Source organism: Oryctolagus cuniculus, chromosome 18, assembly GCF_964237555.1.
Source record: "Oryctolagus cuniculus chromosome 18, mOryCun1.1, whole genome shotgun sequence".
NCBI lineage: Eukaryota > Metazoa > Chordata > Mammalia > Lagomorpha > Leporidae > Oryctolagus > Oryctolagus cuniculus.
The window spans coordinates 34,259,275-34,284,894 of NC_091449.1; the positions used below are offsets into that span (position 1 = coordinate 34,259,275).

General features: G+C 52.1%; 1 protein-coding gene across 5 annotated transcripts in view; it reads left to right on the top strand.

Annotated features, from left to right (window-relative positions):
* NOD2 (nucleotide binding oligomerization domain containing 2) overlaps positions 1-23,487 on the top strand; it is a 41,090-nt gene extending 17,603 nt beyond the window's left edge. For 2 of the 5 annotated variants that reach the window (XM_008275044.4, XM_070063177.1), the window contains 9 exons: positions 933-2,748; positions 7,367-7,450; positions 7,664-7,747; positions 10,639-10,722; positions 13,816-13,899; positions 14,391-14,474; positions 16,253-16,336; positions 19,542-19,625; positions 22,750-23,487. In XM_008275044.4, coding sequence (XP_008273266.2) covers positions 933-2,748; positions 7,367-7,450; positions 7,664-7,747; positions 10,639-10,722; positions 13,816-13,899; positions 14,391-14,474; positions 16,253-16,336; positions 19,542-19,625; positions 22,750-22,861 — 2,516 coding nt within the window. In that variant the 3' untranslated portion in view covers positions 22,862-23,487. Of the gene's footprint in view, positions 1-932; positions 2,749-7,366; positions 7,451-7,663; positions 7,748-10,638; positions 10,723-13,815; positions 13,900-14,390; positions 14,475-16,252; positions 16,337-19,486; positions 19,626-22,401 lie in introns of all 5 variants that reach the window. The other 3 variants (XR_001795775.3, XM_008275042.4, XM_017350884.3) reach the window with 3 other exon arrangements.
* The last annotated feature ends 2,133 nt before the right edge of the window (positions 23,488-25,620 follow it).

Here is a 25,620-nt window from a genome sequence, read left to right on the forward strand (position 1 = left end):
ATGAGCACGGTGGGGAAGTGTGGGCAGGATAGAGTCTAGGCCAAGTGCCCAAGCCAGGCACCAGAGACTCTGCCCTTCCAGAGGAAGGCGCACCCAGAGGACGCAGGCTCATGTCCCCATTTCCAGGTCTCTGACTGCATCGCCCTGCAGAGTTCCACTTACCTTGGAGAGTCACATAGTCACCGTTCTAGGAGTCAGCATGTGGACACTGGGCGTGGGGGTGGGGGAGGGTGGTGGTGGGGTGGAGAACCATTGCGCCTACCTCACTCACGATAGTAATAATAAAAAACCAGGTTTCATTGTGTATCAAGTGTCAGATACTCTTCTAATCTCTTTTTATCTCATTGTCTCCTGAAATAATTCTTAAGATGTCAATTTTATCCATTTTTGCATACAAGAAAATTGCAGCCCAGCAGGGCTAAGTGGCTTGTCCATGTTGATGGTGGATCAATCCAAGTTTCAGAATCAGATGTGTCTGGCTCCTGAAACTGGATTCCTAAGCTCTTCTGCCTCCTGTGTCTTTTTAGAAAGAAGCAATGGCGGCTGTATGGTGAAAGACCCTGGGTAACGCTGCCCAGCCAGTGTGGCCAGATGGGCATCCACAGCCCACGACCCGGTGCAACCCTCTGCGCGCCTCCCAACGTCAGTAATGACCATGGCGATCACTGCTGTCATTCAAGCACTTGCTTTTGTTGGACCTTGTGCTAAGCACCATTTATTCATGTAAAAACTAGGAGGTCATGGCCGCCATTTCTCCACTTCCCAGGGGGAGAGAACCTGGCTTAGGGAGGCTCCCCGACCGTCCTCCAAGTCCAACTCACAGCTTGTGAGTAGAGGAGCCAGGACAGGTGCCCGGCAGGTCTTCTCTCCCACCAGTAACTGCCCTCTTCACCACGGCCCCACCCGCATCTCCCTCTCCTTCTGTTTTCTAGCTGCCGCGTGTAAGAAGTACATGTCCAAGCTGCGGACCATAGTAGCTGCACAGTCTCGCTTCCTCAGCACCTATGATGGAGCAGAGAACCTCTGCCTGGAGGACATATACACAGAGAACACCCTGGAGGTCCGGACCGAGGTGGGCATGGCTGGACCCCTGCACAAGAGCCCCGCCGCCCTGGGCCTGGAGGAGCTCTTCAGCCCCAACGGCCACCTTAATGAAGATGCGGACACCGTGCTCGTGGTGGGCGAGGCAGGCAGTGGCAAGAGCACACTCCTACAGCAGGTGCACTTGCTGTGGGCCACGGGGCAGGACTTTCAGGAATTTCTCTTTGTCTTCCCATTCAGCTGCCGGCAGCTGCAGTGTGTGGCCAGACCGCTGTCTGTAATGACGCTGCTCTTTGAACATTGCTGCTGGCCCGATGTTGGCCAACAGGATGTCTTCCAGTTCCTCCTGGACCACCCTGACCGCATCCTCTTGACCTTTGACGGCTTTGATGAGTTCAAGTTCAAGTTCACGGACCATGAGCGTCACTGCTCTCCAACTGACCCCACGTCTGTCCAGACTCTGCTCTTCAACCTTCTGCAAGGCAACCTCCTAAAGAACGCCCGCAAGGTGCTGACCAGCCGTCCGGATGCGGTGTCAGCGTTCCTTAGGAAGTATGTCCGCACTGAGTTCAACCTCAAGGGCTTCTCAGAGGAGGGCATCGAGCTGTACCTGAGGAAGTGCCATCGTGAGCCTGGGGTGGCAGATCGCCTCATCCACCTGCTCCAAACAACTTCAGCCCTGCACGGTTTGTGTCACCTTCCTGTCTTCTCGTGGATGGTGTCTAAATGCCACCAGGAACTGTTGCTGCAGGACGGGGGGTCCCCAAAGACCACCACGGATATGTACCTGCTGATCTTGCAGCATTTCCTGCGGCATGCCTCCCTCCCAGACTCAGCCTCCCAGGGCCTGGGGCCGAGCCTCCTTCAAGGAAGGCTCCCCACCCTCCTGCGCCTCGGCCAACTGGCTCTCTGGGGCCTGGGCATGTGCTGCTACGTGTTCTCAGCCCAGCAGCTCCAGGCAGCGCAGGTTGACCCTGATGACATTTCTCTGGGCTTCCTGGTGCAAGCCCAAGGAGTCGTGCCGGGAAGCACAGCGCCCCTCGAATTCCTGCACATTACTTTCCAGTGCTTTCTTGCTGCCTTCTACTTGGTACTCAGCACTGATGTGCCAACAGCCTCCCTCAGATACCTCTTCAACTGTCGCAGGCCTGGCAGCTCGCCGCTGTCCAGGCTGCTGCCCAGGCTGTGCGTCCAGGGCTCGGAGCACAAGGAAAGCACCGTGGCGGCTTTGCTACAGAAGACTGAGCCGCACAACCTTCAGATCACAGCAGCCTTCCTGGCTGGCCTGTTGTCCCGGGAGCACCGGGACCTGCTGGCTGCGTGCCAGGCATCTGAGAGGAGCTTGCTCCGGCGCCGGGCCTGTGCCCGCTGGTGTCTGGCCCGCAGCCTCCACAAGCACTTCCGGTCCATCCCACCAGCCGTGCCGGGGGAGGCCAAGAGCATGCACGCCATGCCCGGGTTCCTCTGGCTCATCCGGAGCCTGTACGAGATGCAGGAGGAACGGCTGGCCCAGGAGGCTGTGCGCGGGCTGAATGTTGAGCACCTCAAGCTGACGTTTTGTGGCGTGGGCCCTGCTGAGTGTGCCGCCCTGGCCTTCGTGCTGCGCCACCTCCGGCGGCCTGTGGCCCTGCAGCTGGACCACAACTCCGTGGGTGACATTGGTGTAGAGCAGCTGCTGCCTTGCCTCGGGGCTTGCAAGGCCCTCTAGTGAGTGTCGCTGGGTCTGGTTGCTCTGGCAAGGGGTGGGGAATGCCACTGGCAAAGTTAGGTGTGGGAGCGCTGAGCTGGGCTCCAGAAATGCAGACTCAGCACCAGCCCTGCAGCCCGGTCAGGTCTCTGCCATGCGGGGCTGTACTGACCAAGGTGCTTCAAAATTCTGTGGAAGAATGAAGTTAAAAGATAAGTTTATTTTGGTGCACAGCACTTTTGGAATCCATGCTTAGATTTTTCATAATAGGCATTTTATTTGAACTTCTTCCCCCTCATTACACATGGATTTCAATTTTTTTTTGTACCAAAAGAGACTTATCTTTCCATTTCATTTTTTCACACAGGGAGATGATTTCATTTTTCCAAACAGGGTTGTGATTATCCCCTTATCCTTGATGTGAGGCTCAGAGACGTGAAGCAGCTTGTCCAGGGCCACACAGGAAATGGCAGCACCAGGCTCTGCAGCTCACATCTTCCTGGTTACAAGTTCCCTGCTTCCCGCTAGTAAGCTGCTCGTGGAGGTACTTCACGTGCAAAGTTCTGTGTGACATATGCCTGTATTCCGAGCTGCCCCCAGTCAGAGGTGACTTGTGCCCCGTCAGAGACTTTAAAATCCCCATGAGGCAGGACTCCCAGAACCTGGGAGATGAAACACTGGACCTGTTTCTTTCCAGCCAGTGAGGTGTCCCAGCAGGGTTTCGGTAGTCCCCGTGGTCTCCTTCAGCGCCCTGGCTGAAGCGGTGAGGTTTCACCCTGCGGAATGTGTGTGCCGCTGAACCCAGGGGCTTCTCTCCACGACTGGGGTGAGAGGGGACGCAGGGTGTGGGCAGGACTGGCAGCAGCATGCTGCCAGCTCCCTGACTTCCCGTCCAGCTGTGAAAGGGGATGTTCTGTGAGAAAGCAGAAGTTGAGGATTAAAGTGGAAAATCTACTCGGGGCTTTGGGACTACCCCCAGGTGGGCCTTGATGACCCTAAGCGAGGGACCCGCTGTCCTTGAATTCAGGAGCAAGGTGCATCTGCTCTGCTCAAAGCAACAGGCTTTTTTTTTTTTTCCCTCCCTGGAAGAGATATATGAATGTGTACTAGACACCAGGCCATGGCTTCTGTCAGCCCTCACGTAGCCGCTGTGGCTGTGATGTGTACGATGTCATCGTAACATATATGCGGGCACTGCAGAAGGGTCACGGGAAGTGGGATGAAAACCTGAGTCAATTTGGGTACAAAACTACTTTAAATTTCCTTGTCTTTGAGGGGGTCTTCAAAAAATTCATGGAAAATGCTTATTATGGAAAAACTATGGATTTCAATTTTTTTGGTCACAAAATTAATTTACCTTTTCATTCCATTTCCATGAACTTTTTGAAGTACATACAATTTGAAGGCTGGATTCAATTAGTGTCAGATATAAATGTGAATGTAGAGGGGACAGATGCCACACCGAAGGGGAGAGTGTAGGGAAGAAACTCTGACAAGGGAGTTAGGGACAGGAGTTAGGGAGAGCACAGAGCGCAAGGGGAGGGCACTGGGGTGGTAACAGTTGGGGGGTGGGCAGGAGCAAAGGAGCAGGGGGAGGGAGTGCTTGTTGGCTGGTGGGGGAGCTGGAGGGGGCAGCCTGAGCTACAGCAACCTGGGAGAACCATGCTTGGCCCCTACTCTCCTCCCCGACTCTTGCCTCCTGCCAGTGCCTTTGCCACTGAACTCATCTTGCAGGAAGCAGGGGTGCAGAGACAGTCAAGGAGGGGGCGTGGATCTGGCTGGGAAAATTAAGAGAGCTAGCACAATGCTCTCCTTCCCTAGGGGAGGACTCCCCGTATTTTGACTGAGGGGTTGGGAGACCCCTCCTGTGGAAATGTGTGGATTTTCTGGGCAGTGCACTCATAGTCTACCAGGTTCTCAAAGGGGTCCTTGGACCTCAGGAGGCCTGGATGATCCTCATAGGCACTGTAATCCTTTCCTAGAACTCCTTTTTTTTTTTATTTATTTATTTTACTTAAAAGTCAGAGTTACACAGAGCGAGAAGGAGAGGCAGAGAGAGAGAGAGAGAGAGAGAGAGAGAGAGAAGTCTTCCATCTGCTGGTTCACTCCCTAATTGGCTGCAATGGCCAGATCTGTGCTGATCCAAAGCCAGGAGCCAGGAGCTTCTTCTGGATCTCCCATGCATGTATAGGGGCACAAGGGCCTGGGCCATCCTCTACTGCTTTCCCAGGCCATAGCAGAGAGCTGGATAGGAAGTGGAGCAGCTGGGACTCAAACTGGCCCCCATATGGGATGCCAGGACTGCAGGCAGCAGCTTTACCTGCGACGCCACAGTGCCGGCCCTGAAATCCTTTTTTTTTAATTGACACATAGTATTTGTGCCATGTATGGGCAACAGTGTGATAACTCAGTATATATATGCAATGCTTAATGATTAAATTGGGGTAATTAGCATTTGCATCTTCTACAAACATTTCTACAAACCACTTCTCTGTGCTAGGAGCTTTCAGATTGTCCCGGGTATTTTGAGATATAAAGTGTTGTAGACTGTGGTTACCCACCTATGCTATATGATACTAGAAGTAGTGGAATTAATTGAGTGGATTCCGTGTCCTCCATTGGGAATGTTTGCATGACCCCTGTGGTGTGCAGAAGGCCCAAGAGGACACTGTGGGTGTACATCTATTTTCAGGGGAGGGGTAAGGCTAGCCTGGTTCTGACTTATCATGCTCAGATTGTATGCTGGAAAGGGACTTGTGGACATACAGATTCCTGGGCCTGTCCCTGGTAATTCCCATTCAGGAGGTCTGGGGTGGGGGCCCCAGGAACCTGTGTTGGTGACACACATCCTTGGTATTCTAATGTAAGTGGTCTAGAGTTCGTGCTGTGAGAGCTACAGGTCTGTGGGAACCAGTTTGATGTTTCATTAACGATTAAAGTCCTTGATCAAGCTGTGCTCTCTACACGCACTAAAATCGCCATCCCGGTGGGGAAGGAGAGACCACCGTGAAGTTCCCGCATGGACACTTTCCATGTGTATATATGAGAGAGGGGTAGAGACAGGCAGAGAGAGAGAGAGAGAGAGAGAGAGAGGGGAGGGAGGCTGGGAGGACTGGCTCCTCTCCCGTAGCACCACACTGCATCTCTTCCACTTGAAGTGTTTCCATGCCAACCAAATCCTCAGCCTCTAAGCAACCCCATACACCAAGTGCCCCTCTATAGGTTTCTTCAGACCTCGGCTCTCTGTGACTCTAGGGTAATGACTTTCAAAGTTTTCTGGCTGTGACTCAGGGTAAGAGACACACACAGAGAGAACATACGAGCATGTAAAATAGAAACAAAAGCTTTACAGAAACGACTTTCCTTTATTAACTCATACATTCTGCTCTCTTCTTCTGTTCTGTCCTATTTCAGTTGCAAATATGCTGCCGAAGGCCTCCAGAGCTGCTTTCGTGACCACTAACAGGTCGTGCAACCTGCATTCTGAAAATTACGGTTCTCGTGAGCCCTTAAGAGGCCCTAAGGTGGAGACCATAGAATGCTATGGTTAGGAGTGGGATTTAGAGCCTGGCCACCTAGGTTCAAATCCTTTCTGTGCTGTGCAACCTTGGCCAAGTCCCTTCATTTGTCTGTGCTTTCGTTTGAGTCTCTCAAATGCACATAGTGATTACCCCTATGTCATGGGCATGCCGCGAGGATTGAACGACGTCACTAGTGGCAAATACTTAGGGCAGTGCCAGGCACATAACTTGTTCCCAGAATGCCTGTGATCATGATTGCAGGGGAGTCGCAGCTGCGCCGGGTGCGCACACCCAGCCCGGTGAGGTTAGCAATCCTGCAGGGACCAGCCGATAGCTAGGGAGGGGCTAATCTGGATCAGAACTTCCAGCCCAGGGACTCCAGAGCCTGAACTGTTAAAATAACTCACTCAAGGTCTCCCCAGCCTGCCTGAATATAAAGAAGCACGTGCCCAAATGTTGAAACATGCGGGTCCCTGGGCCCTTCCCGGCTCATACAGCATGGCTAGCTCCAGGGGTGGGCCCTGGGAATCTGTATTTTCAGGAAGTTTCCAGGTGATCTTGTGATCACGAGATTGGGGAATGCTGGCTCAAGAGGAGGGTCACAAAGAGCTTGCCGGGAGGGGTCTAGCTGTAGGAGTATTGTCACTAGGGTGGAGGACTGATCAGCGGAGCCTCGCTAACCACAGCCTGCCAGTGTTTCTAGACTATTGGCTACTCTGGTACAACTGGTCTACCGTCTGCTCACCTGGTAGATGGTCTGGCTAGTTCCAGCTGTAGCTTTCCCATACGTCAGCTCCTTTCCACCTTGGAGCCTTCTGTGTGGCTGCTGTGAGGGTCAGGGATGAAACAGTGCCTGAAATGAGATGTGACTTCCAAAGGATTGCAATGTTCTTTTGTAGGAGCTCTGGTCCCTGCTTCCTGGGCTGTCCCCACTGTCCCACACCACGTCAGCTCCTTGGTCAGGAGGGGTCGGGGTCCCCACTTTTCTGGGATGCTCTATACATTTCCTAGAAGCACAGACTTTGGGGATGAGTGAAAGCCTCCTTTGAGATTTTGTACATCTTTTCCCTCTTTTATCAACTTCGCTTTCAAATTTATTTATTTTTGTCTTCCTTAGTCTGCGAGATAACAATATCTCAGACCGAGGCATTTGCAAGCTCATCGAACATGCTCTTCACTGTGAACAACTGCAGAAGTTGGCGTAAGTCAGGCTGGGCTGTGGACATCGGGCCGAGCCCCCAGCCTCGCCCTGGGCTGGTCACGCTCTGGGCAGCTGTGAATGAGCGATGGGCAGGGGCCGTGTGTTTGCGTGACTGGAGGGTGCAGGGTGATCCCTGTCCCCAGGGAACAGATGACCCTGGGTTTGGGTGCTCACTGGCCTTGTCTTCACGTGTCTTCTCTTGCAACTCAACAGTCTGTTCAACAACAAGCTGACCGATGGCTGTGCCCACTCCGTGGCCCAGCTCCTTGCGTGCAAGCAGAACTTCTTGGCATTGAGGTGAGTCTGGGGCTTCCCCATTTCCTGGAAAATGTTCTTTCCACAGCAGATCATGGCTGTGGCCTGGCCCTCACTGGGCTCACCATCATCAACTGAATACCAGGGCATGGTCTCCTGGGAGTTGCTCTGATGCCATGACTTCCCCAGCAAACTGCAGCGGTTCTGCTGGGGACTTCCTGCCCTTTGACCTTTAGCCCTCAGGGTGAAAATGGGCCTCCAGGCCCTTTTTCTTCTCTGGATCTGAATGTCCCAAGCCCTGAGGTTACTCTGTTCCCTGGCACACACTGAGCATGTCCTGCTGGGGAGAGACGTATGCAGTCACTTACTTGCTCCCAATACAGGGCAGCCAGCAACCGAATTGCTCCCAGGAGACCCCTCACTGCTTGCAGGGTGCAGGGTCTGCCCTCCCAACTGGGAGGTCTTCATCTCTGCTACTCTGGAGCCTCCCAGCCTCAACTGGAGTCTCCTGTGTGCAATTAAATTGCCTCTCCGGATGATCCCAGCTTGGCGTGGCTTCTTTCTCCTGCCATTTGTGAAGACATTGCTTCCATCCATTCTTTCCACCTGCTGGGCTGGGTTGGGGGCTTGCGCTGCCATTGATCATGTAGCTCCGTCTCAGCTAGGGCTGCTGAGGTCATAGGCACCGATTTTATAGAGGACTCTGTTCTGCCACCCCCACCTGCTATGGCCATACCTGGGATGGCTTAACCCTTTGGGGAGAGCTGTGGGTTGTAGAAGGGTGTGGGACTCTGGGGCCAGCTTGTTGGTAGCAGTAAAGTCGCCATTTGGGACATCTGCATTCCATAATAGAGTGCCTGGTTTGAGTCCCAGGTACTCCACTTTTGCTTTGGCTTCCTGCTAATGAGCACTGTGGGAGGCAGCAGATTGGGGCTGTAGTACCTCGGTCTCTTCTTCTCATGTAGGAGACATGTATGGAGTTCTGGACTCTTGGTTTTAGCCTGACCCAGCCCCAGTTGTGGTGGGCATTGAGTGAACCAGCAGGTGGAAGGTCTCTCTCCTCTCTCAGCCTTTTAAATAAAATGAAAATAAATAAATAAATAAATAAATAAATAAATAAATAATAATGGTGCTGGACTCAGAGTTGGAGACCTGGGTTTGTGACCAATGCATTGTCAGAGTTGAGAGCAGGGACTCTGGAGCCACATTGCTCAAGCTTGTTTGTTTTTAAATTTAATTTTTTTTTTAATTTGAGAGGCAAGAGAGACTCAGACAGTAGACAGCCCCTGTCTGCTGGTTCACTCCCCAAATGCCTGCAGCAGCCAGGACTGGATTAGAGCTGACGCTGGAAGACAGGCACTCAAGCCTGATCTCCCATGTGGGTGGCAGGGGCCAACTACTCGAGCCGTAGTGCCTCTCCCAGGGAAGCTGCCACTGAGGGCTGGAATTGGGACTTTAACTCAAGGACTCTGATATGGGATGTGGGCATCCTAACTGGAATCTTAACCATCAGGCCAAATGCCCTCCCCAGACTGCCCAAGGTTTGACTCCAGGATTCCTGTGATTGGAATGCTCATTAGCTGTGTGACCTGGGTCAGCCTCATGTCTGTACACTTCCATGTGCCCCTCTGTAAGTGGGGACAATAATAAGAGCCATCTCATGGTTCACGATTGAGTTACTGTACGTACAGAGCTGGCACTGTTTTGCAAGTGCTTTATATAGCAGGCTCGGGGACTGCGAGATCCTGGGCCAATTATGTAAGCTCTCAGCTTGCTCAGCCTTCTGTTAGTCCAGTCCTCCAAGAAGAAATTAGATGTGCCACACATGTACGAGGGGGCTTCAGAAAGTGCGTGGAAAATGGAATTGAAAGATGAGCTTATTTTTGGTGCCGAAAAGTTTGAAATCTGTGTGTTTTCCCCCCACAGTATGCATTTTCCATGAACTCCTTCAAGACCCCCACCCCCCAAACTGGGGAAAATGCTTCTTGGGGGCAACGGGAAGGGGGATATTGGGGGGGTCTAACCCTGAGTGAAGCCGGAAGGAGGCAAGGAGGGCTGGGGGGAGCACCCTGGACTTCAGGGTGGTTGAGAGAGAGGTCAGCAAAGCCCCTGGGGAGTCCTCAGCAGGAGAGCCTCATCCCAGCCCCTGGCCTGCAGATTCCAGCGACCCGAGATTCCAGAGCACAACAGCCCGGGCGCCTGGGCACCTGCGGAGCTGGGCTGGAGGGCTCTGAGCCTCCTCCTGGTGCCACAGCCCTCTCGAAGGGGATGATCACACCTGCCCTCTAAGGGTTGTCGGGAGGCAGGCAGGCTTAAAACTCTTTGAAAAGGGGGAAACAGGTTTTTATTCCAGGGAACCTGGGCTATGGGTAAGTGTTCTGGGGCAGGCTCTGAAATTCACCGGGTTACCTGGATTTGGCTGCTGGGAGGGCCTGCCTTGCCCGGGATTCCCCAGCTCTCTCCCAGCCTAGCTGCTTCCCTGTGGCCCGCCCTCCCTCCCACAGTGTTGTCCCTCTTGTTGTTGGCAAAAAGCTCTCCAGGAAGTCTCGGCTGGCCCAGCCTCCCAGACCTGCCCTGGATCTTGCAGGACAGGTAACAGCAGATCCAGGAAGGGCACGGGGACACGTGGGAGCCTAGACCCAGAGTGGCTGAGACCACAGGAGAAGGTGAGACAGTGAGTCCCCCTTGCTCCCCTGGCACCCCTGGGGAAACCACCTGCAACCAGACCTGTCACACTGCTTTGCATAACAGGTCCCACAGCCCTTTCTCTGCTGGTGGGAAAAAAGGCACTGCAGCCATTGAGTATGCTCAGCTGAACAGCACCTATGGGGCTGTTGTGTCCTGGGTGAATCTGGCTCTCTCTGCCCATGACACTGACAAGCCCGGGCCCCTGCCCTCAGTGGGCTCTCACCCTCCTCTGTCTTCTTTTCCAGGCTGGGGAATAACCACATCACCGCTGAAGGAGCCCAGGTGCTGGCCGAGGGGCTCCGAGACAACAGCTCCTTGCAGTTCCTGGGGTATGTTGGATTCTCTGGGGCAGAGGGGCCTGCGTGGAGAGGTCTGGGGCCTTTCAAGGATTTGGGGGCAAGCGAAACTCTTTAGCCGGATAGGCCCAAAGGCAGCCCAGGCTCCAATGGGGATGGCAAGCCAGAGAGAGTGTGGGCTGCCCTTGGCTGCTGCAGTACTTGCATCTTCATCTGATAAACAGGAAGTTGGGGATGCCAGGGTTGGGGGAGGGCAGTGCCATAGGCTAGGTTCTCATGGGTGCTTAGGGCTATGCCTTAGCTGTACATTGAACTACTCCGTGTGTCCAAAGAACACCATTGCCCAGGTCCTACCCCAGACTAGTGGAATGAAAGTAGCTGGGTGCAAGACTCAGGAGTCGGTGATTCTGTTTTTAAATTTTCTTTTTTATTTTGTTCATTTGAAAGGCAGAGTTACAGAGAGAGGGGGAGAGACAGAGATCTTCCCTCTGCTGGCTCACTCCCCAAATGGCCCAGCTTTCCCATGTGAGTGCAGAGGCCCAAGCACTTGGGTCATCTTCTGCTGCTTTTCCCAGGCCATTAGGAGGGCACTGGATCAGAAGTGGAGCAGCCGGGACTGGAGCTGGTGTCCATATGGGATGCCAGTGCTGCAGGCGGCAGCTTTACCTGCTATAGCACAACACCAGCCCCATGGTATCAGTAATTTAAAACGGCTCTGCAGTGGGTGTACGGCTGAGGGTGAGAAGCCTTGAGAAGTGGAAGAAATGGGAAGGGATAAGACTGGAGAGGTTGTCCTGGGTATACTTGAGCTCCCACTTGCTGTAGGGCCATGTTCAGGCCTAGAAGGGGAAGGGGGGATCCACATCCACAGGGCCGCAAAGTAAGGCTTCCCCTGACTGCTGGCAGGGCAGCTCTCCCGCTGGGTTGCACTCCAATAGCCCCTCGCCTGTGCCGTGTGAACTGAGGTCTGTTTAGCCAGTTTTAGCACCTGAAACTATAGAAAGAGAGAATAACCTTGGGCCCAGGTGCCCTGATCTGTTTCACAGACAGGCATGTTGCCCACAGATTTCAGTTTGCGTCAGCTGTAGGACTATGCTGCTCAGAAATCAGCATCTTTCCAAGCTGCGTTGGAGCAATGGAGCCCAGCCCAGGGGCCAGAGCCCCACTGAGCTCTCCTCTGCTCCAGGTCACATCTGCCACATCTGGGGCACTTAGCTCTCTTCCAAGACGTATTTCTTAAAGTACCTGTCTGGGCCAGACACTGTGCTCAGACCCACAAACACTGTCATATGATGCAAACTGCTTGGTATCTTGCTTTTCAATTTAAAATATTTTTTTTTTTTTTTTTTGCTTTACAATATATTATGAGTATCTTTTCAGATCATTATGACTCGGCTTTTTATTTTTAAAAGTCTATCTATTTGAAAGGCAGAGAGAGAGAGAGACAGAGACAGGCATTCCATCTGCTAGTTCACTCCCCAGATGCTCACAATACCTGGGGCTGTGTCCATCCTGGTTTTCCATGTGGGTATCAGGGATCCAAGTCCTTGGGCTGTCATCCGCTGTTTCCCAGGATGCACACTGGCAGGAAGCTGGATTGCAAGTGGAACTCAATGCCAGCCACTCAGCTATGGGATGCAGGCATCTTAAGTGACAGCGCAATCCACTTGTGCCACAACACCTGCCCTCATTGTGACCTCCGTTTTTAAAAGAAGAGCTGCATTGTATTGCATTGGTTTGATGTCCATGATCTGTTTCACTAGTCACCTGTTGCTGCTTGCCTAGATTGCTGCCCTATGTCTTGCTGTTATAGTGTCATATCCCTGGAGCACAGAGCAGTGTTGGCACATAGCCAGGGCTCTACCGCTATTCCCTGAGTGAAAATGCTGTGAACACGAGTTCAGCTCTCCGTGCTCCCTTGGGGACATACACCCCCAGGGCAAGTCCCCATCTGTATAATAGCTGGGTCAAAAGGAGCGAGTTGAGGCCGGCGCCGGCACACCGGGTTCTAGTCCCGGTCGGGGCACCGGATTCTGTCCCGGTTGCCCCTCTTCCAGGCCAGCCCTCTGCTGTGGCCAGGGAGTGCAGTGGAGGATGGCTCAGGTGCTTGGGCCCTGCACCCCATGGGAGACCAGGAAAAGCACCTGGCTCCTGGCTCCTGCCATCGGATCAGCGCGGTGCGCCGGCCGCAGCGCGCCGGCCGCGGCGGCCATTGGAGGGTGAACCAACGGCAAAGGAAGACCTTTCTCTCTGTCTCTCTCTCTCTCACTGTCCACTCTGCCTGTCAAAAAAAAAAAAAAAAAAAAAAAAAAAAAAAAAAAAGGAGCGAGTTGAGTTCTACCTCTTTGAAAAATTGATATTTCCAGACTGCAGAGGGTCACAGGAGAATGGCCCAGAGGGCAAAGGAGTTAGATATCATGAAGCAATTGGAGGTGATAAGAAGGAGCAAGAGATGAAGAGCTGATGTGTGAAGGAGAGTTAGACTTGTTCTGGGTGCTCCCAGAGGGTACTTACCACCTCCCAGGGGTCACTTACAGGATCCGAACTAAAGTCAGGAAAGGGACCAGTGTTGTGGCTAAGATACCTCCTGTGATACCAGAATCCCATGTGGGTGTCAGTTCAAGTCCTGGCTGCCCCACTTCCAATCTAGCTTCCCGCTAATGCTCTTGGGAAAGCAACAGAAGATGGCCCAAGTGTCTGGGCCCCTGCCACTTATGTGGGAGACCCAGAAAAAGCTCCTGGCTTAAGCCTGGTCCAGTCTCAGCCATTGTGGTCATGTGGTCATTTGGGGAGTGAACTGGCAGATAGAAAATTCTCTCTCTTTCTCTCCCACTCTCTCTGTAGCTCTGAGTTTCAAATAAATAAATTAAAAAAAAAAATAAAGTCAGGAAAAAGGAAAAATGTCACAACTTGGTGTATTACTATTGGGAGTGAGTCTCCCATCCCTGAGGGTATGGGGTGGGTGGGCCTCTGTACCCCACCAGGAAGAAGGGGGCAGGTTCACGTTGCTGGGAGACCTGGCTGGAGTCGGCTGGGCCTGCAGAGAGCAGGAGTGCACTGGAGGGTGTGTGGAACATGTAGCCAACATGCACTGACACTGACGGTTCACTGTGCTGTTCTTCCCAGGTTCTGGGGCAACAAAGTGGGTGACAAGGGGGCCCAGGCCCTGGCAGAAGCCTTGAGTGACCATCAAAGCTTGAAATGGCTCAGGTAAGACTTCCTCTGCCCTACGGCGGTCATGTGAGAGCCAGGAGGAGCTTGAGCTGCCTTTGAAACTCTTTGAACTTCAGTTCTGCACTCCCATCCCCCGCCCCATCGCCACGTGAGGCAGTCAGGACACTGAGTCTCTCTGGGTGACTTTGGAGATAGCCTTTGCCCTCTCAAGGTCTTCATTCACTCCCCATGAATGGGAGATGCAGGGTAGGATCAGGAGCGTTTGTCTCAAGAAGCACGTCCAGTGCATTGATAGTGGCTGCCCAGTGTACCATGTTGGGGAGGCCTCTAAGGCTGCTCCTGGCCTTAAAGACACTATAATCGATTAGTGATGTCTTAAGTGTAAAACAGTCCTGTAGCCAGTTAGTGATGTCTGATATGGAGCAGACTGGAGAGTGAGGCTGTGTGTGCTGTTTTGCTCTTTGTACATCAGCTAATCTCTGAGGTCCCTCTGTGCTCTGACGTTTTTGCTCCATGTTTACATCCAGCCTGGTGGGGAACAACATTGGCAGTGTGGGTGCCCAGGCCTTAGCATCGATGCTGGAGAAGAACGTGGCACTAGAAGAACTCTGGTGAGTTTGGGGGGGTTCCCTGCTCATGAGAGGCAGTGAACAGCTTTCGTTGGTTCCCTGGCCGCATCCATGGGGCCACCTTGGAAGGCGGAGTGGAGTTCGGGGAAGTTGAAGGAGGAGCGTGGACTGTGCACACAGTGCTGACCTGCAGGGACTCCAAGTTCTCCATCCTTTAGATGCCACTGTAGGGTCTCCTGATGCGCTCTGGGCAGTTCCAGGTCCTAGCAGGGAGGAAAAAGGCTGAGTGTGGTTTCTTGAGGAAGGAGAAAGGCCCTGAAACCTTAGAGGCGTTGCTAGAAATCGGATGTAGGCATACCTCGGAAGTACTATGGGTCCTGTTGCATCCCAGTGCAGTAAAGCAAATCACATACTTTGTTGGTTTCCCCGTGCAGGAGAGTTCTGTTACCGCTCGTCTTCCAAGTGTGCAATTGCTTTATATCATAAAAAATAGTGTATACCTTAATTAAAATATCCTTTATTGCTAAAAAGGGCTAATGATTAGAAAACTGGTGCTGGCAGACCTGCTTAGCAGCAAAGATGCCACAGACCTTCACTTGGTGAAAAACCTGTCTCTGAGCACAGTGAAGGGAGGCAAACTTGTGCTACAACAGCCTTGGTCGTTGGCAGGGCTTGCTAGCTCTGCCAATTTGCCGCTGACTATATACTGATTGGATTCTGTCACTTGGATGTCTAAGTAGAGGAGCACCTCATTGTGAGTGCACCACTTACCACTGCTCTTAAAAACTTTAGACAAACTAAATTTGGCAGTGTTTACTTGAGCAAAGAATGCTCATGGATCAAGAAGAAAGACCCAGAGAGCTCCACCCAGCAATGTGGCCAAATAGTATTTGCAGAGGGTAAAGGGAGGTGACACACAGAGAGAGCTTGATGGGTTACAGCTCAGCATTTGAGATGAGCTGACAGCCTGTGATTGGCTGACGTTCAGCTGCTATGATTGGCTGAGACTTGGCTGTTTGTTATACGAATATACTCTTAGATTGCAATTTATTTATGTGCTAACTTAGGTTGCAGGTCACTGCATAGGAACTCAAAGTATGGAGGTGGCTTCAGGCCAAATTTAGGTTAGTTTAACACTATATGAAGCTGCAAGTGATAGGAAACCTTCATCTACAGAAGCTTAAGCCAATAAAAGGTTTATGTTTTCGTGGACAGGCAATCTGAAGGTAGGTGACATAGGGCTGGTGTCGTAGCTACAAAAGGCCTAGTTTCTGTGTCTTTCTGGTCCATCGTCCTTAGCCTATGACTTCATCCTTACAGTTGTTGCCCCCTAATCACAAGGTAGCTGCCCCTACCTGCGATATTACTTCTGTATTCCAGGATTCAGAATGGATACAAACCTGGAAGGAGGAAAGCCACAGGCTGGCCAGGTCTCTTTCCCAGAAACCCCTCCTGTCAACTTCCCCTTGTGTATCAAAGCCCTGTGTATGTCTCTTGCCCAGCTCTGGCTGCAGTGGATGTTGGGAAATTATTTTTTTTTTTCACTGAGTATGTGACTGCCCCAAATGAAATGAAGCTTCCATTAAAGAAAGGGAATATGGTTGCTGGGGTATGGGAGGAACTCATTATCTAGGAGAGCCCTGGGGCAAATTCCCTTGCAAAATTGTCCTGGAATTGAGAATCTGCCTGCCCTAACTTCATCCATGAACTTGGGTGTTCAGAAGTTGGATTTTCTAAATGGGAGGAGGTATGCAGATTAATCTCTATGCACATCATGAATGTGATCTCATCAGTGAGGTTTTCTCTCTTGTTCTTGCCAGCCTGGAAGAGAACCATCTCCAGGATGCAGGCGTGTGTTCTCTCGCAGAAGGACTAAAGAGGAATTCAAGTTTGAAAGTCTTGAAGTAAGGACCTCACCAGTGGTAGCTGGGGCAGTGATGGCCGGCCTTGGGGAAGGGGTGTTTGTGAAGTAGAGCCTGGGGCAGCTGTGCAGCCAGAGTAACTCACCCTAGGTGGACAGCAGCAGCTTGTGTTAGTCTGGGTCGACAAGGATTCCAGTGCCAACGTGGTTACCTGGGAGGTGGTCCAGCAAACACTGGTGGGAAAGTAGTGAAGTGAGGTGGGGGAGGGAAGGTAACCGATAGGGGCTGGTTCTTGAGCCAGTGATCACTGAGAAATTGGAGCTCAGTCCTGATGGGGCTCTACAGGAATGCAGAACATGGCTGGTTACCTAACCAGACAAGGGCACTTATCCACCATGTGCTGCTGCCTCATATGCTTCGGGGCGGGGAGTGGGGGAGGGTATGAATTCTCCAGCACATGCAGCTTTGGGGTCAGGAGCAAAGCCTCAGGCAGAGAGAGGCAGGTCCTGCCAGCCAGTGGCCCTCAGAGTTGGAGGTCAAAGCCAAGTGAATATGGATGGGCCGGTTGCTGATAGAAATGTCTCTCCCTACTCCAAGGCTGTCTCCCTCTTAGGTGGGATGGCCATCGCCGGTGGTTTCTCTTGTGTTGTGCAGCATGCACACTTACATTTATTCAGGTGATCATTCATTCATTCATTCATTCGTCATACATTCATTCATTTATGCACACATTCATGCTTCTATGTATTCATCCAAGATATCTTGCTTGTGCACCTGCTCTGGCGGTGCCGGTAGAATGAGGGAAAAAGGAGAGGGCAGGCGCCTGCTAACACAGCTCTTAAATTCTAATGAGGGAGACAGATAATGATTAAGCAAGTTAACAAGGACATTTCTGGTTCCAGAGGGAGATGGGGAGAGGCTGGGGTTGCAGCAGCTGGTGCAGGGCTTTTCTGAAAAGGTGGCCCTTGAATTGAAATCTGATCTAGAAGGAGCTGCTACACTGAGGCTCTTGGAAGCACATTTCAGGTGGATGGAACAGCAAGTGCAAAGGCCCTAAGGCAGAAATGAGCTTAGTGGTTTCGGGGACAGAAAGCCAGCCTGTGCAGCTGGAATGTGATGGAGGAGTGGAGTGGGGAGGAGGTGGGAGGAGCTGGCCACGCAGGCCTCGGCCATGGCAAGGAGTTTTGGGAAGACTTTGGAGGATTTTAACCAGGGCAGTCATGTGATCTGGTTTATGTTATAAAAGGGTTATTCTTGCTTGTGTGGAAAGGAGACCAGAAGGTTAGAAGGCAGCAGGGAGACCAGGCAAGAGGTGTGGGAGATGAGGGAGGCTTGGACTAGGCTGAGGGAAGCAGAGGACGCTGGGAAAGGGGCTGTGGGACTTGAGGTCCTGGCAGCAGCAGGGGCTGGGGAGGTGGTGGGGGCACTGTTGCTTCCTCCATGCTAGTGGACCCAGTGGCTAGAGAACCACGCCACAAAGAAAGGGCCAGCAGGTGTGAGCTGGAGTCTGCCTAGCGACACCCCAGGTTGTGTCCATTTTCTCTGAGGCTGCAGCCAAGGCCTGGTTTCATGAGGACCTCAGGGTACAACCGATGGCCCCTTTTGTTGGGGGAAGGTAGCAACCGCCCTGGCAAATGTGGCCCGAGGAAAACACTTGCCTGCAGAGACAGGCAGGCGGCTGCCTCCGTGAGAGCACAGCTTTGCTGCCAGACCGCCATCCACTCTGGCCATGTGTGTTTGTGTTGTTTTTCCAGGGGCTAGGGACTTGCCAATGTTTGGGCAAAACACTTCCATTTGCCATTTGGGTGGAAGTGGGCTGGGAGGCTTGGGTGAAGCCTGGATTTGTCCCAGCCAGATGCCAGCTTTGCACCCTGGTGGGGTGGGGGTGGGGCTGTGGGTGTGGCAAGCTTGTCCTCGGACGGTGTCACTGACTTACCACACTGGAGTCCAGTGGATGCCAGGCAAGGGTCAGGGTGTAGGGGCAGGGACTGTCCCATGCTACTTGTCACCAGCCTTGTTATTTAGCGTCCCCTTCCGCTTCCCTGTAAAGATGGAGCTGCCTGTCTTCTCTTGCCCAGGCTTAGTTTCTGCCAAGCATTGGTGAAGCATCCAGGCTGCGAGCCAGAGTTCACTTGCCAGCTCCACTGTCACAGCTGGTCCTCCTTGGCCAAGTGCCCCAGGGGCCTCGTGTGTAAATGGGGCCAACCCAACCCTCCTCCATTCACTGATGGAACATAGATAATGAGGGCCCTCAACAGCTGTTGGCTGTTCCTGGTAGCATTGCCTTAGGGGTCAGCTTGTAAGAAGTTCCCAAAGTGTGGAGGAGGGAGAAGATAGAAGTGGACATTTTCTAGAAGGCAAAGTGGAGCAAAATAGTGAGCTCTCTTCTCTTCCCTCCCCCTCCCCAGCTGCCTGCTTTCTCTAATCTGTGTCCCTGTGCACCCTGAGTCCCCCAAAGTGACATTTTTTATCAGTTTTATGTCTTATCAGTTAGGTACTGTGCCAAATGCCATAGATAGGACATTCTTTGTTTAATTCTTATCTCCACAAAGTTTGTACTTTTTTTTTTTTTTTAAGATTTATTTATTGATTTGAAAGGCAGAGTTAGAGAGAGAGGGGGAGAAGCAGAGATCTTCCATCAGCTGATTCAATCACCAAGTGGCTGCAATGGCTGGAGCTGGGCCTGTTGAAAGCTAGGAGCCAGGAACTTCCTCCACGGCTCTCACATGGGTGCCAGGGCCCAAGGCTATCCTCCGCTGTTTTCCCAGGTGAATCAGCAAGGAGCTAGATCAGAAATGGAGCAGCCGGGACTTGAACCAGTGCCCATATGGGATGCCAGTGTTGTAGGCAGTGGCTTTACCCACTGCGCTACAACGCTGGGCCCAAAGTTTGTACTCATGTAGACCCATTTTACAGATTGACGAAATTGGGATTGATTTGCTTGAGATCCAAACAGAAGTGTATAGGTTGGATTTGAACCCAGGGAATCTAGTACTGAAATGCACTATGTTACAGACCCTCCCCCATGGAGGGCCTCCTTGCCCAGATGAAGTAATCTGCTGAGCAGAGAAGGCTGCATTTCACTGAAGGACTGAGCCTCTGGGGCTGAGCTCAGACACGAGAGGGGCGTGTCTAGGGAGTGGGTGGGACTCAGAAGGCCGGCTAATTCCCAAAGCCTCTTTAACTGGACAGGCGCAAGAGGAAAGCTGAGCGTGCCTGAAGCTCACCATCCCACCTTCTTCTCCAGGCTGTCCAACAATTGCATCACCTTTGTGGGGGCAGAAGCCCTCCTGCAGGCCCTGGCAAGCAATGACACCATCCTGGAAGTCTGGTAAGGTCCCTGGGCAGACCCGTTCACTTCGCTGAGTCTGTGGTTTCCAGTCTGGAAAATGGAGTGAGGGGAGAGAGGAACACCTGTGTTTTGAATATCCCTTCTGACTCTCACAGTCAATTTGTTCTCAATGCAACGGATCTTGATCTCTGTCTGGGAAGTGGCTTCATATCTCTATAAACAGTGACCGATAATTGAATTTTTGAAAAAAGATTTATTGGGCCCAGCACTGTGGCAGAGTGGGTTAGGTTGCCACCTGCAGCACCAGCATCCCATTTGGGTTCTGGTTCAAGTCCCGGCTGCTCCACTTCCCGTGCAGCTCCCTGCTAATGTGCCTGGAAAGTAGTGGAAGACCCAAGTCCTTGGGCCTCTGCACCCACAGACCCGGAAGAAGCTCCTGGCTCCTGGCTTTAGTATGGCCCAGCCCCAGCCATTGTGGTCATTTGGTGAGTTAACCAGGGATGGAAGACTTCTCTTTCTCTGTCACTCTGCCTTTAAAATAAATAAATCTTAAAAGAAAAAAGAGAAAAAGGATTTACTTATTTATTTGCAAGGCAGAGTGGCAGAGAGAGAGGGAGAGAGAGGGAGAGAGAGGGAGAGAGAAATCGAAATCTTTCATCTGTTGGTTTACTCCCCAAAGAGCTGCAACAGCTGGGGCTGGGTCAGGCTGAAGCCCAGAGCCTGGAACTCCATCTGGGTCTCTCGAGGGTGGCAGGAACTTAATACATGGACCATCCTTTGCTGCCTTCCCAAGCACATTAGCAGGAAGCGAAATCTGAAGCTGAGTAACCAGGACTCCAGTTGACACTCTTGTATGGGATGCAGCAAGCCGTGGCTTTAGCCCCTGGGCCACAGCACTGGCCTGGCTTCTTTCGTTTGAAAATCATGAGTACCTACTGAGAACTGCTCTGTTCTAAACAGCCCAGTGGATAGGGGTATGGTTGAGAATGAAATAAAGGAGCACAGCTTCTGTGCCCTGGGCATTGCATCCACCTTCACAGGTCAGGCTGTTGTATCAGAGCCCTGCAACACGGATGGAGGCTACACAGGGTGGAGCTGCTGCACAGTCGCATGTTCAGCTCTAGGTAACTGAAAGCTGTAGTCCTTCCTCCACGTGGAGAGAGTGTTGAAATCAAGGATTTGTCTTCCTTGTTTCCAAACATCTCTTTCTCACTCAAAACCATCAGGAAGGTTTCCCCTGGCTTAACACATCATGAACAGGTTTTACATATTGGGCTACATACCAATATTTTAAAACTGTATTGCAGGGTTTTCTTTTCTTTTCAAAAGATTTATTTATTTATTTGAGAGTCAGAGTTACAGAGAGGCAGAGGCAGAGATAGAAGCAGAGGGAGGTCTTCCATCCACTGGTTCACCCCCCAAATGGATGCAACAGCCAGAGCTGGACCGATCCAAAGCCAGGAGCTTCTTCTGGTCTCCCACGTGGGTGCAGGGACCTAAGTACTTGGGCCATCTTCTGCTGCTTTCCCAGGCTTTTAGCAGGGAGCTGGGTTGGAAGTAGAGCAGCCAGGACACGAACCAGTGCCCATATGGGATGCTGGCATTGCAGGTAGGGGCTTAGCCTACTATGCCACAGTGCTGGCCCACAGGGTTTTCTTAAAAAGAGCTGGCAATCCAGAACCCCATGCAGAATTTCAGTAATTATCCAGAGAGAAAGGGCTGGTCCTCTCGGATGAGCAGATGGGCAGATGGGCACACCAATTTGCATCTGCAGACTCTCCACACCTACTGTCATTTTTTTTTTTTTTAAGATTTATTTTATTTATTTGGAAGGCAGAGAGAGAGAGAAAGAGAGAAAGAGAAAGATCTTCCATTTGCTGGTTCACTCCCTAAATGGCTGCAATGGCCAGTTCTGGGCCAGTCCACAGCCAGGAGCCAAGAACTCCATCCTGGTTTCCCACATGTGTATCAGGGGCCCGAGTTCTTGGGCCATCCTCTGCTGCTTTTCCAGGTACATTAGCAGGGAGCTGGATCAGAAGTGGAGCGGCCAGTTTTCTAACCAGTGCTTTGATATGGGATGCCAGCATTCCAAGTGGCGGCTTAACCCCGTGTGTCACACCACCAGCCCTACACCTACCGTCTCAGCCCAAGCGCTTTGGGCTCCCGCATGTTACAGGGCTAATGCCTCATCCCTGCAAGGCCGTGTCCCCCACTTCAAATGTGCAGATCTTGTCCTTTCCTCAAAAAGCATATCAAGGCAGCAGCAAATGTTGATATCAAATGACAACATTAAAAATAAAAGCTTCTAAAGACGGGGCTGGAGAGTTTTCTCTCTGTATCATTTAGTAATCCCTGTAGCTTGGGAGGTCATCAAGTCCTGGGCAGCGTGTAGGTTTTCTCTCTTTCTTTGGTGAAGCCACTGCACAGCACTAAGGAATGTCACAGTCTGTTTCCAAGGCACAAGCCACCAGCATCAGGTTGATATTTTAAGGGTTATGATGTTGTTTGCTGCCTGTTGACAGAGCCTGGGGGAGCAGCAGGACTTGCTCATTGCATTCTTGACAGATTCTGCTGTTGCCTTAAAAAGAATGGCCGGCCTTGGGCCGCGTGTGGCGCACCCGCGTTCTGCAAAGTCACGGAGCCTTGCATGCAGAACACTTCCTGCGTGCCCTGGGTCCCAGCGCAGACTGCCCTCCAGGAGCACTGCCCCTGGGCTGGGCCCCTCCCCGGCGTGGGCTGAGAGCGGAGCAGCGTGGTTGGAAAGCACTGCTCTTTCGTTGTCCTCACGCAGACCTCTCCACTTGGTCCCCTGCAGGCTCCGCGGGAACCCTTTCTCTCCAGAGGAAATGGAGGCGCTCAGCCACAGGGACAGCAGACTCTTGCTGTGACGTCTGTGCGTTTGGCCCCCAGGAGCTGCGTCCCGTCTGGCAGCGGCCCATTCCGACTGAGCTCTGTCCTGCCCAGAAGGACAGAGCTTCCTCTGTCCTTCCTCTGGAAGAGCCGGGAGCCCAGGAGTCTTCCCCAACAGGCTTCTCCCAGGCCTAGTGTTGCCTTCGAGTGCCTCCCAAGATTCAGCCGATGGGCATACAAGAGGCACTGCAGGGTTCTGACGTGGGTCAGTGGGACGTGAGCATTAGCACAGACCCCTGCCCATTCCTCTCAGGAAGCGGGAAGAGTATTCAAGAAGCAACTTCCTGCCACGTCTCAACTCTTGGACATCCGCCCAGCCATTGTCACCTCTGGTCCTGCCACTCAGCCTGGACTGCTGCACGTGATGAGATCGAGAAGATTCCTGTCCTCAGCTGTGCTATATCACGGGTGGCACCCCCACCCCAGACCCAGCGTCCAAGGCGGGAGGGGCTACAACTGCCCCCGCTGTCTTTTCTGGTGCTGTTGGAAGGGGACCCATGACCGCCATTTGTTCCTCAAGACATTCTGGATTTGCACAAAAGATACAAGCACACTCCAGCTGAGATCACAGGGGGACTTTCCTTTCCAGTGGAATCAATTACTCCTCAGTGTGGCCTTGAGAAACAGCTCCTCATCCAAATGCACCTTTTGAAAATTAACCTGGGCCAGCATCGCAGAGCGCGCCAGGCTTCTGGTTGGTGTTTGTGTCCTGAATGTTGATGACAGGCTTCCCAGAATGCTTTGGGACACTCAGTTATGGAGTGAAGGTTTACAGGGCAAAATCGGGCCCCTCCTTGTAAGCAGACGTCTCTGGGTCTTTCAATAGGATGCCTATGAAACCTTCGTGAACCATCAGGTCCTGTGTCAAAGATGATGACGTGTGAAAACTGTTTAATATTTATAAACCACCTTGTATTCTCTCAAGTTTATACTTTTATAGAAAACATGACCATGAACTTTGTGCTATAAATAATCACAGAAAACAACTGCATCACCAAAGCTGTCTTTGTTGTGACCAAACATTTTTTAAAAAGATTTATTTATTTACTTGAAAGTCAGAGTTACACAGAGAGAGCAAACATTTTTAAATAATCATAAAACTTGTCAAATTTTAAGGCACCATTTTCGACTGGAAGGGGGAGGGAAATGTTTTCAACCGGGTGATTTATTGCTTCAGGCAGAAGCAAGTCTTAGAAATAGGCCTGGCAATCAAAACACATTTGGCTGCGGCTCTGAAGGGTCTCACCCAGCATGAAGTTCTGAGCGGTGCGGGAGCCTGGCGTGCCCAGGCAGAAAGGGTACAGCAGGTGCGCCAGAGGCCCCGTGTCTCTCTTGATTCTCTCCAAGTGGCTCCAGGAGTCTTTAACGTTAGGAGAAAGACGGGGGAGATCTGTGTACAGCTTTCTTCTACGAGCAGCCTTCTGTGTTGAATCGTTCTTCGCTGCACTTAATGAGCAAGGGCTCAGGTGGCTGCTTGCCAGAGAGAAGTCTTGCTTCCTTGAGGTTTTGTGTGTGTCTGGTGCCCTCAGTGCTGCGGCTTCTCCCTGGGCTCCTGTGTGCAAGTGTGTCCGTGGGTCTCTTGGCGGGTGGTGCTCTCTTCTGCCCAGACCATTGTTTCTGGTGTAGCAGGTGGAGATGAGGCTGCTTTCTGTGAGGCACAGACACACACAGCAGTCTGTCTGCGCCACGCCGTAGTCCTCAGAGTAGTTCAGCAGTGATTGATTAATTAGCCAGGCGTGTTAGGACAGCCCATAGATGAACGGGGCAGACACAGTCCCCAGCCTGTGGCACTGATGGGAAAGGGAAGGAGAGGGCAGAACACAGTTCACCACAATGTAAAAATGCATCCAAATAGAAAGTAAGGCCCATTACGGTAAGGCCTAGGAGGGACAGAAGCAAAGTTGTGTGGTGGAAGGAATCTTCTTCAGACTAGGGGTGGGTTCCAACAGGTTTTCTGAGGAGGAGCCAGCTGAGCTGTATCTCCAAGGATCGGAAGGGGCTGGACACACAGAGGAAGAGGGAAGAAGGGACTTGGTGGTCACGAGGAACAAGCTGGACAAAGACCTTGTTGTGAGAAAGAGGTCAGTAGGTGTGGCAGGGAGAATAATGGCCACCAAGGACACGCAGGTCCTAACCCTGGAGGCCTGTGAATGCTGCCTTGCCTGGCAAAAGGCACTTTGCAGATGTGAATAAGGGCCTTGAGTTGGGAGATGATCCTGGCATAGCTGGATGGTCCCTAAACGCGGTCACAAGTACCCTTGGAAGACAGAGGCATGGGGAGGTTTGACACAGGACAAGAAGGCAGTGTGACCGCTGAGGGAAGAGGCTGCACTGCTGGCTTTGAAGCTGGAGGAAGGGGACACGAGCCAAGGGATGTAGCTTTAAAAGCTGGGCAAGGCAAGGAAACCTCTGGAGGGAACATGGCGTCCCCTGCCTTGGGACCAGCCCGTCTAGGGGCTTCTGGCTTCTAGGACTGTAAGAGAGTAACTGGTGTCCTTGGGTTTGTGGTATTACAGCAGCATAGGAAGCTCAGAGACAAGTGAGGGGAAGGCTGTTACTACGTGGGTTTGCACAGGTAGGTGGGGCCAGTTCAAGAAGGGCCTGGTGGCCATGGTCGAGGAGTTGGTCTTTGATCTTAGAGCAATGGCAGATTATTAGAGGGGGATAGATACAGCCCAGTTTTCACTTTCAGAAGACCTCTTGCTCCCGGGGGGTGGGGGCGGGGAGCAGTGATGGGACTGGAATAACACAACCATGGGGATGGTGCTGTTGCAAGGGAAAGGCACTTGATCAGCCTCAGGTGTTGGTAGTGGAGGTAGAGTGAAGACATTTTGCAAGGATGGGAACATCTGGCCTGCGGACCATATAAGACCCACCAACTTGCTTGGCAACTGCAGGTTGCTTGGAATTCAACAAATCTACAGCAGGCTACTTTGTAAGTTATTTTTTTATGGCCCATGAATGCTGTTATAAATATCCATATAGCTCTTGGCAGAAGAGCGGTTCCCCAGCCCTCTTATACCCAGATTTCTAAGGGCTCCCAAGTGGATGGGATGAGAAGGGAAAGGGGAGAATCGAGGATGACTCCGTGATTTCTGACTTGAGTAGCTGGGGACCACGGGTA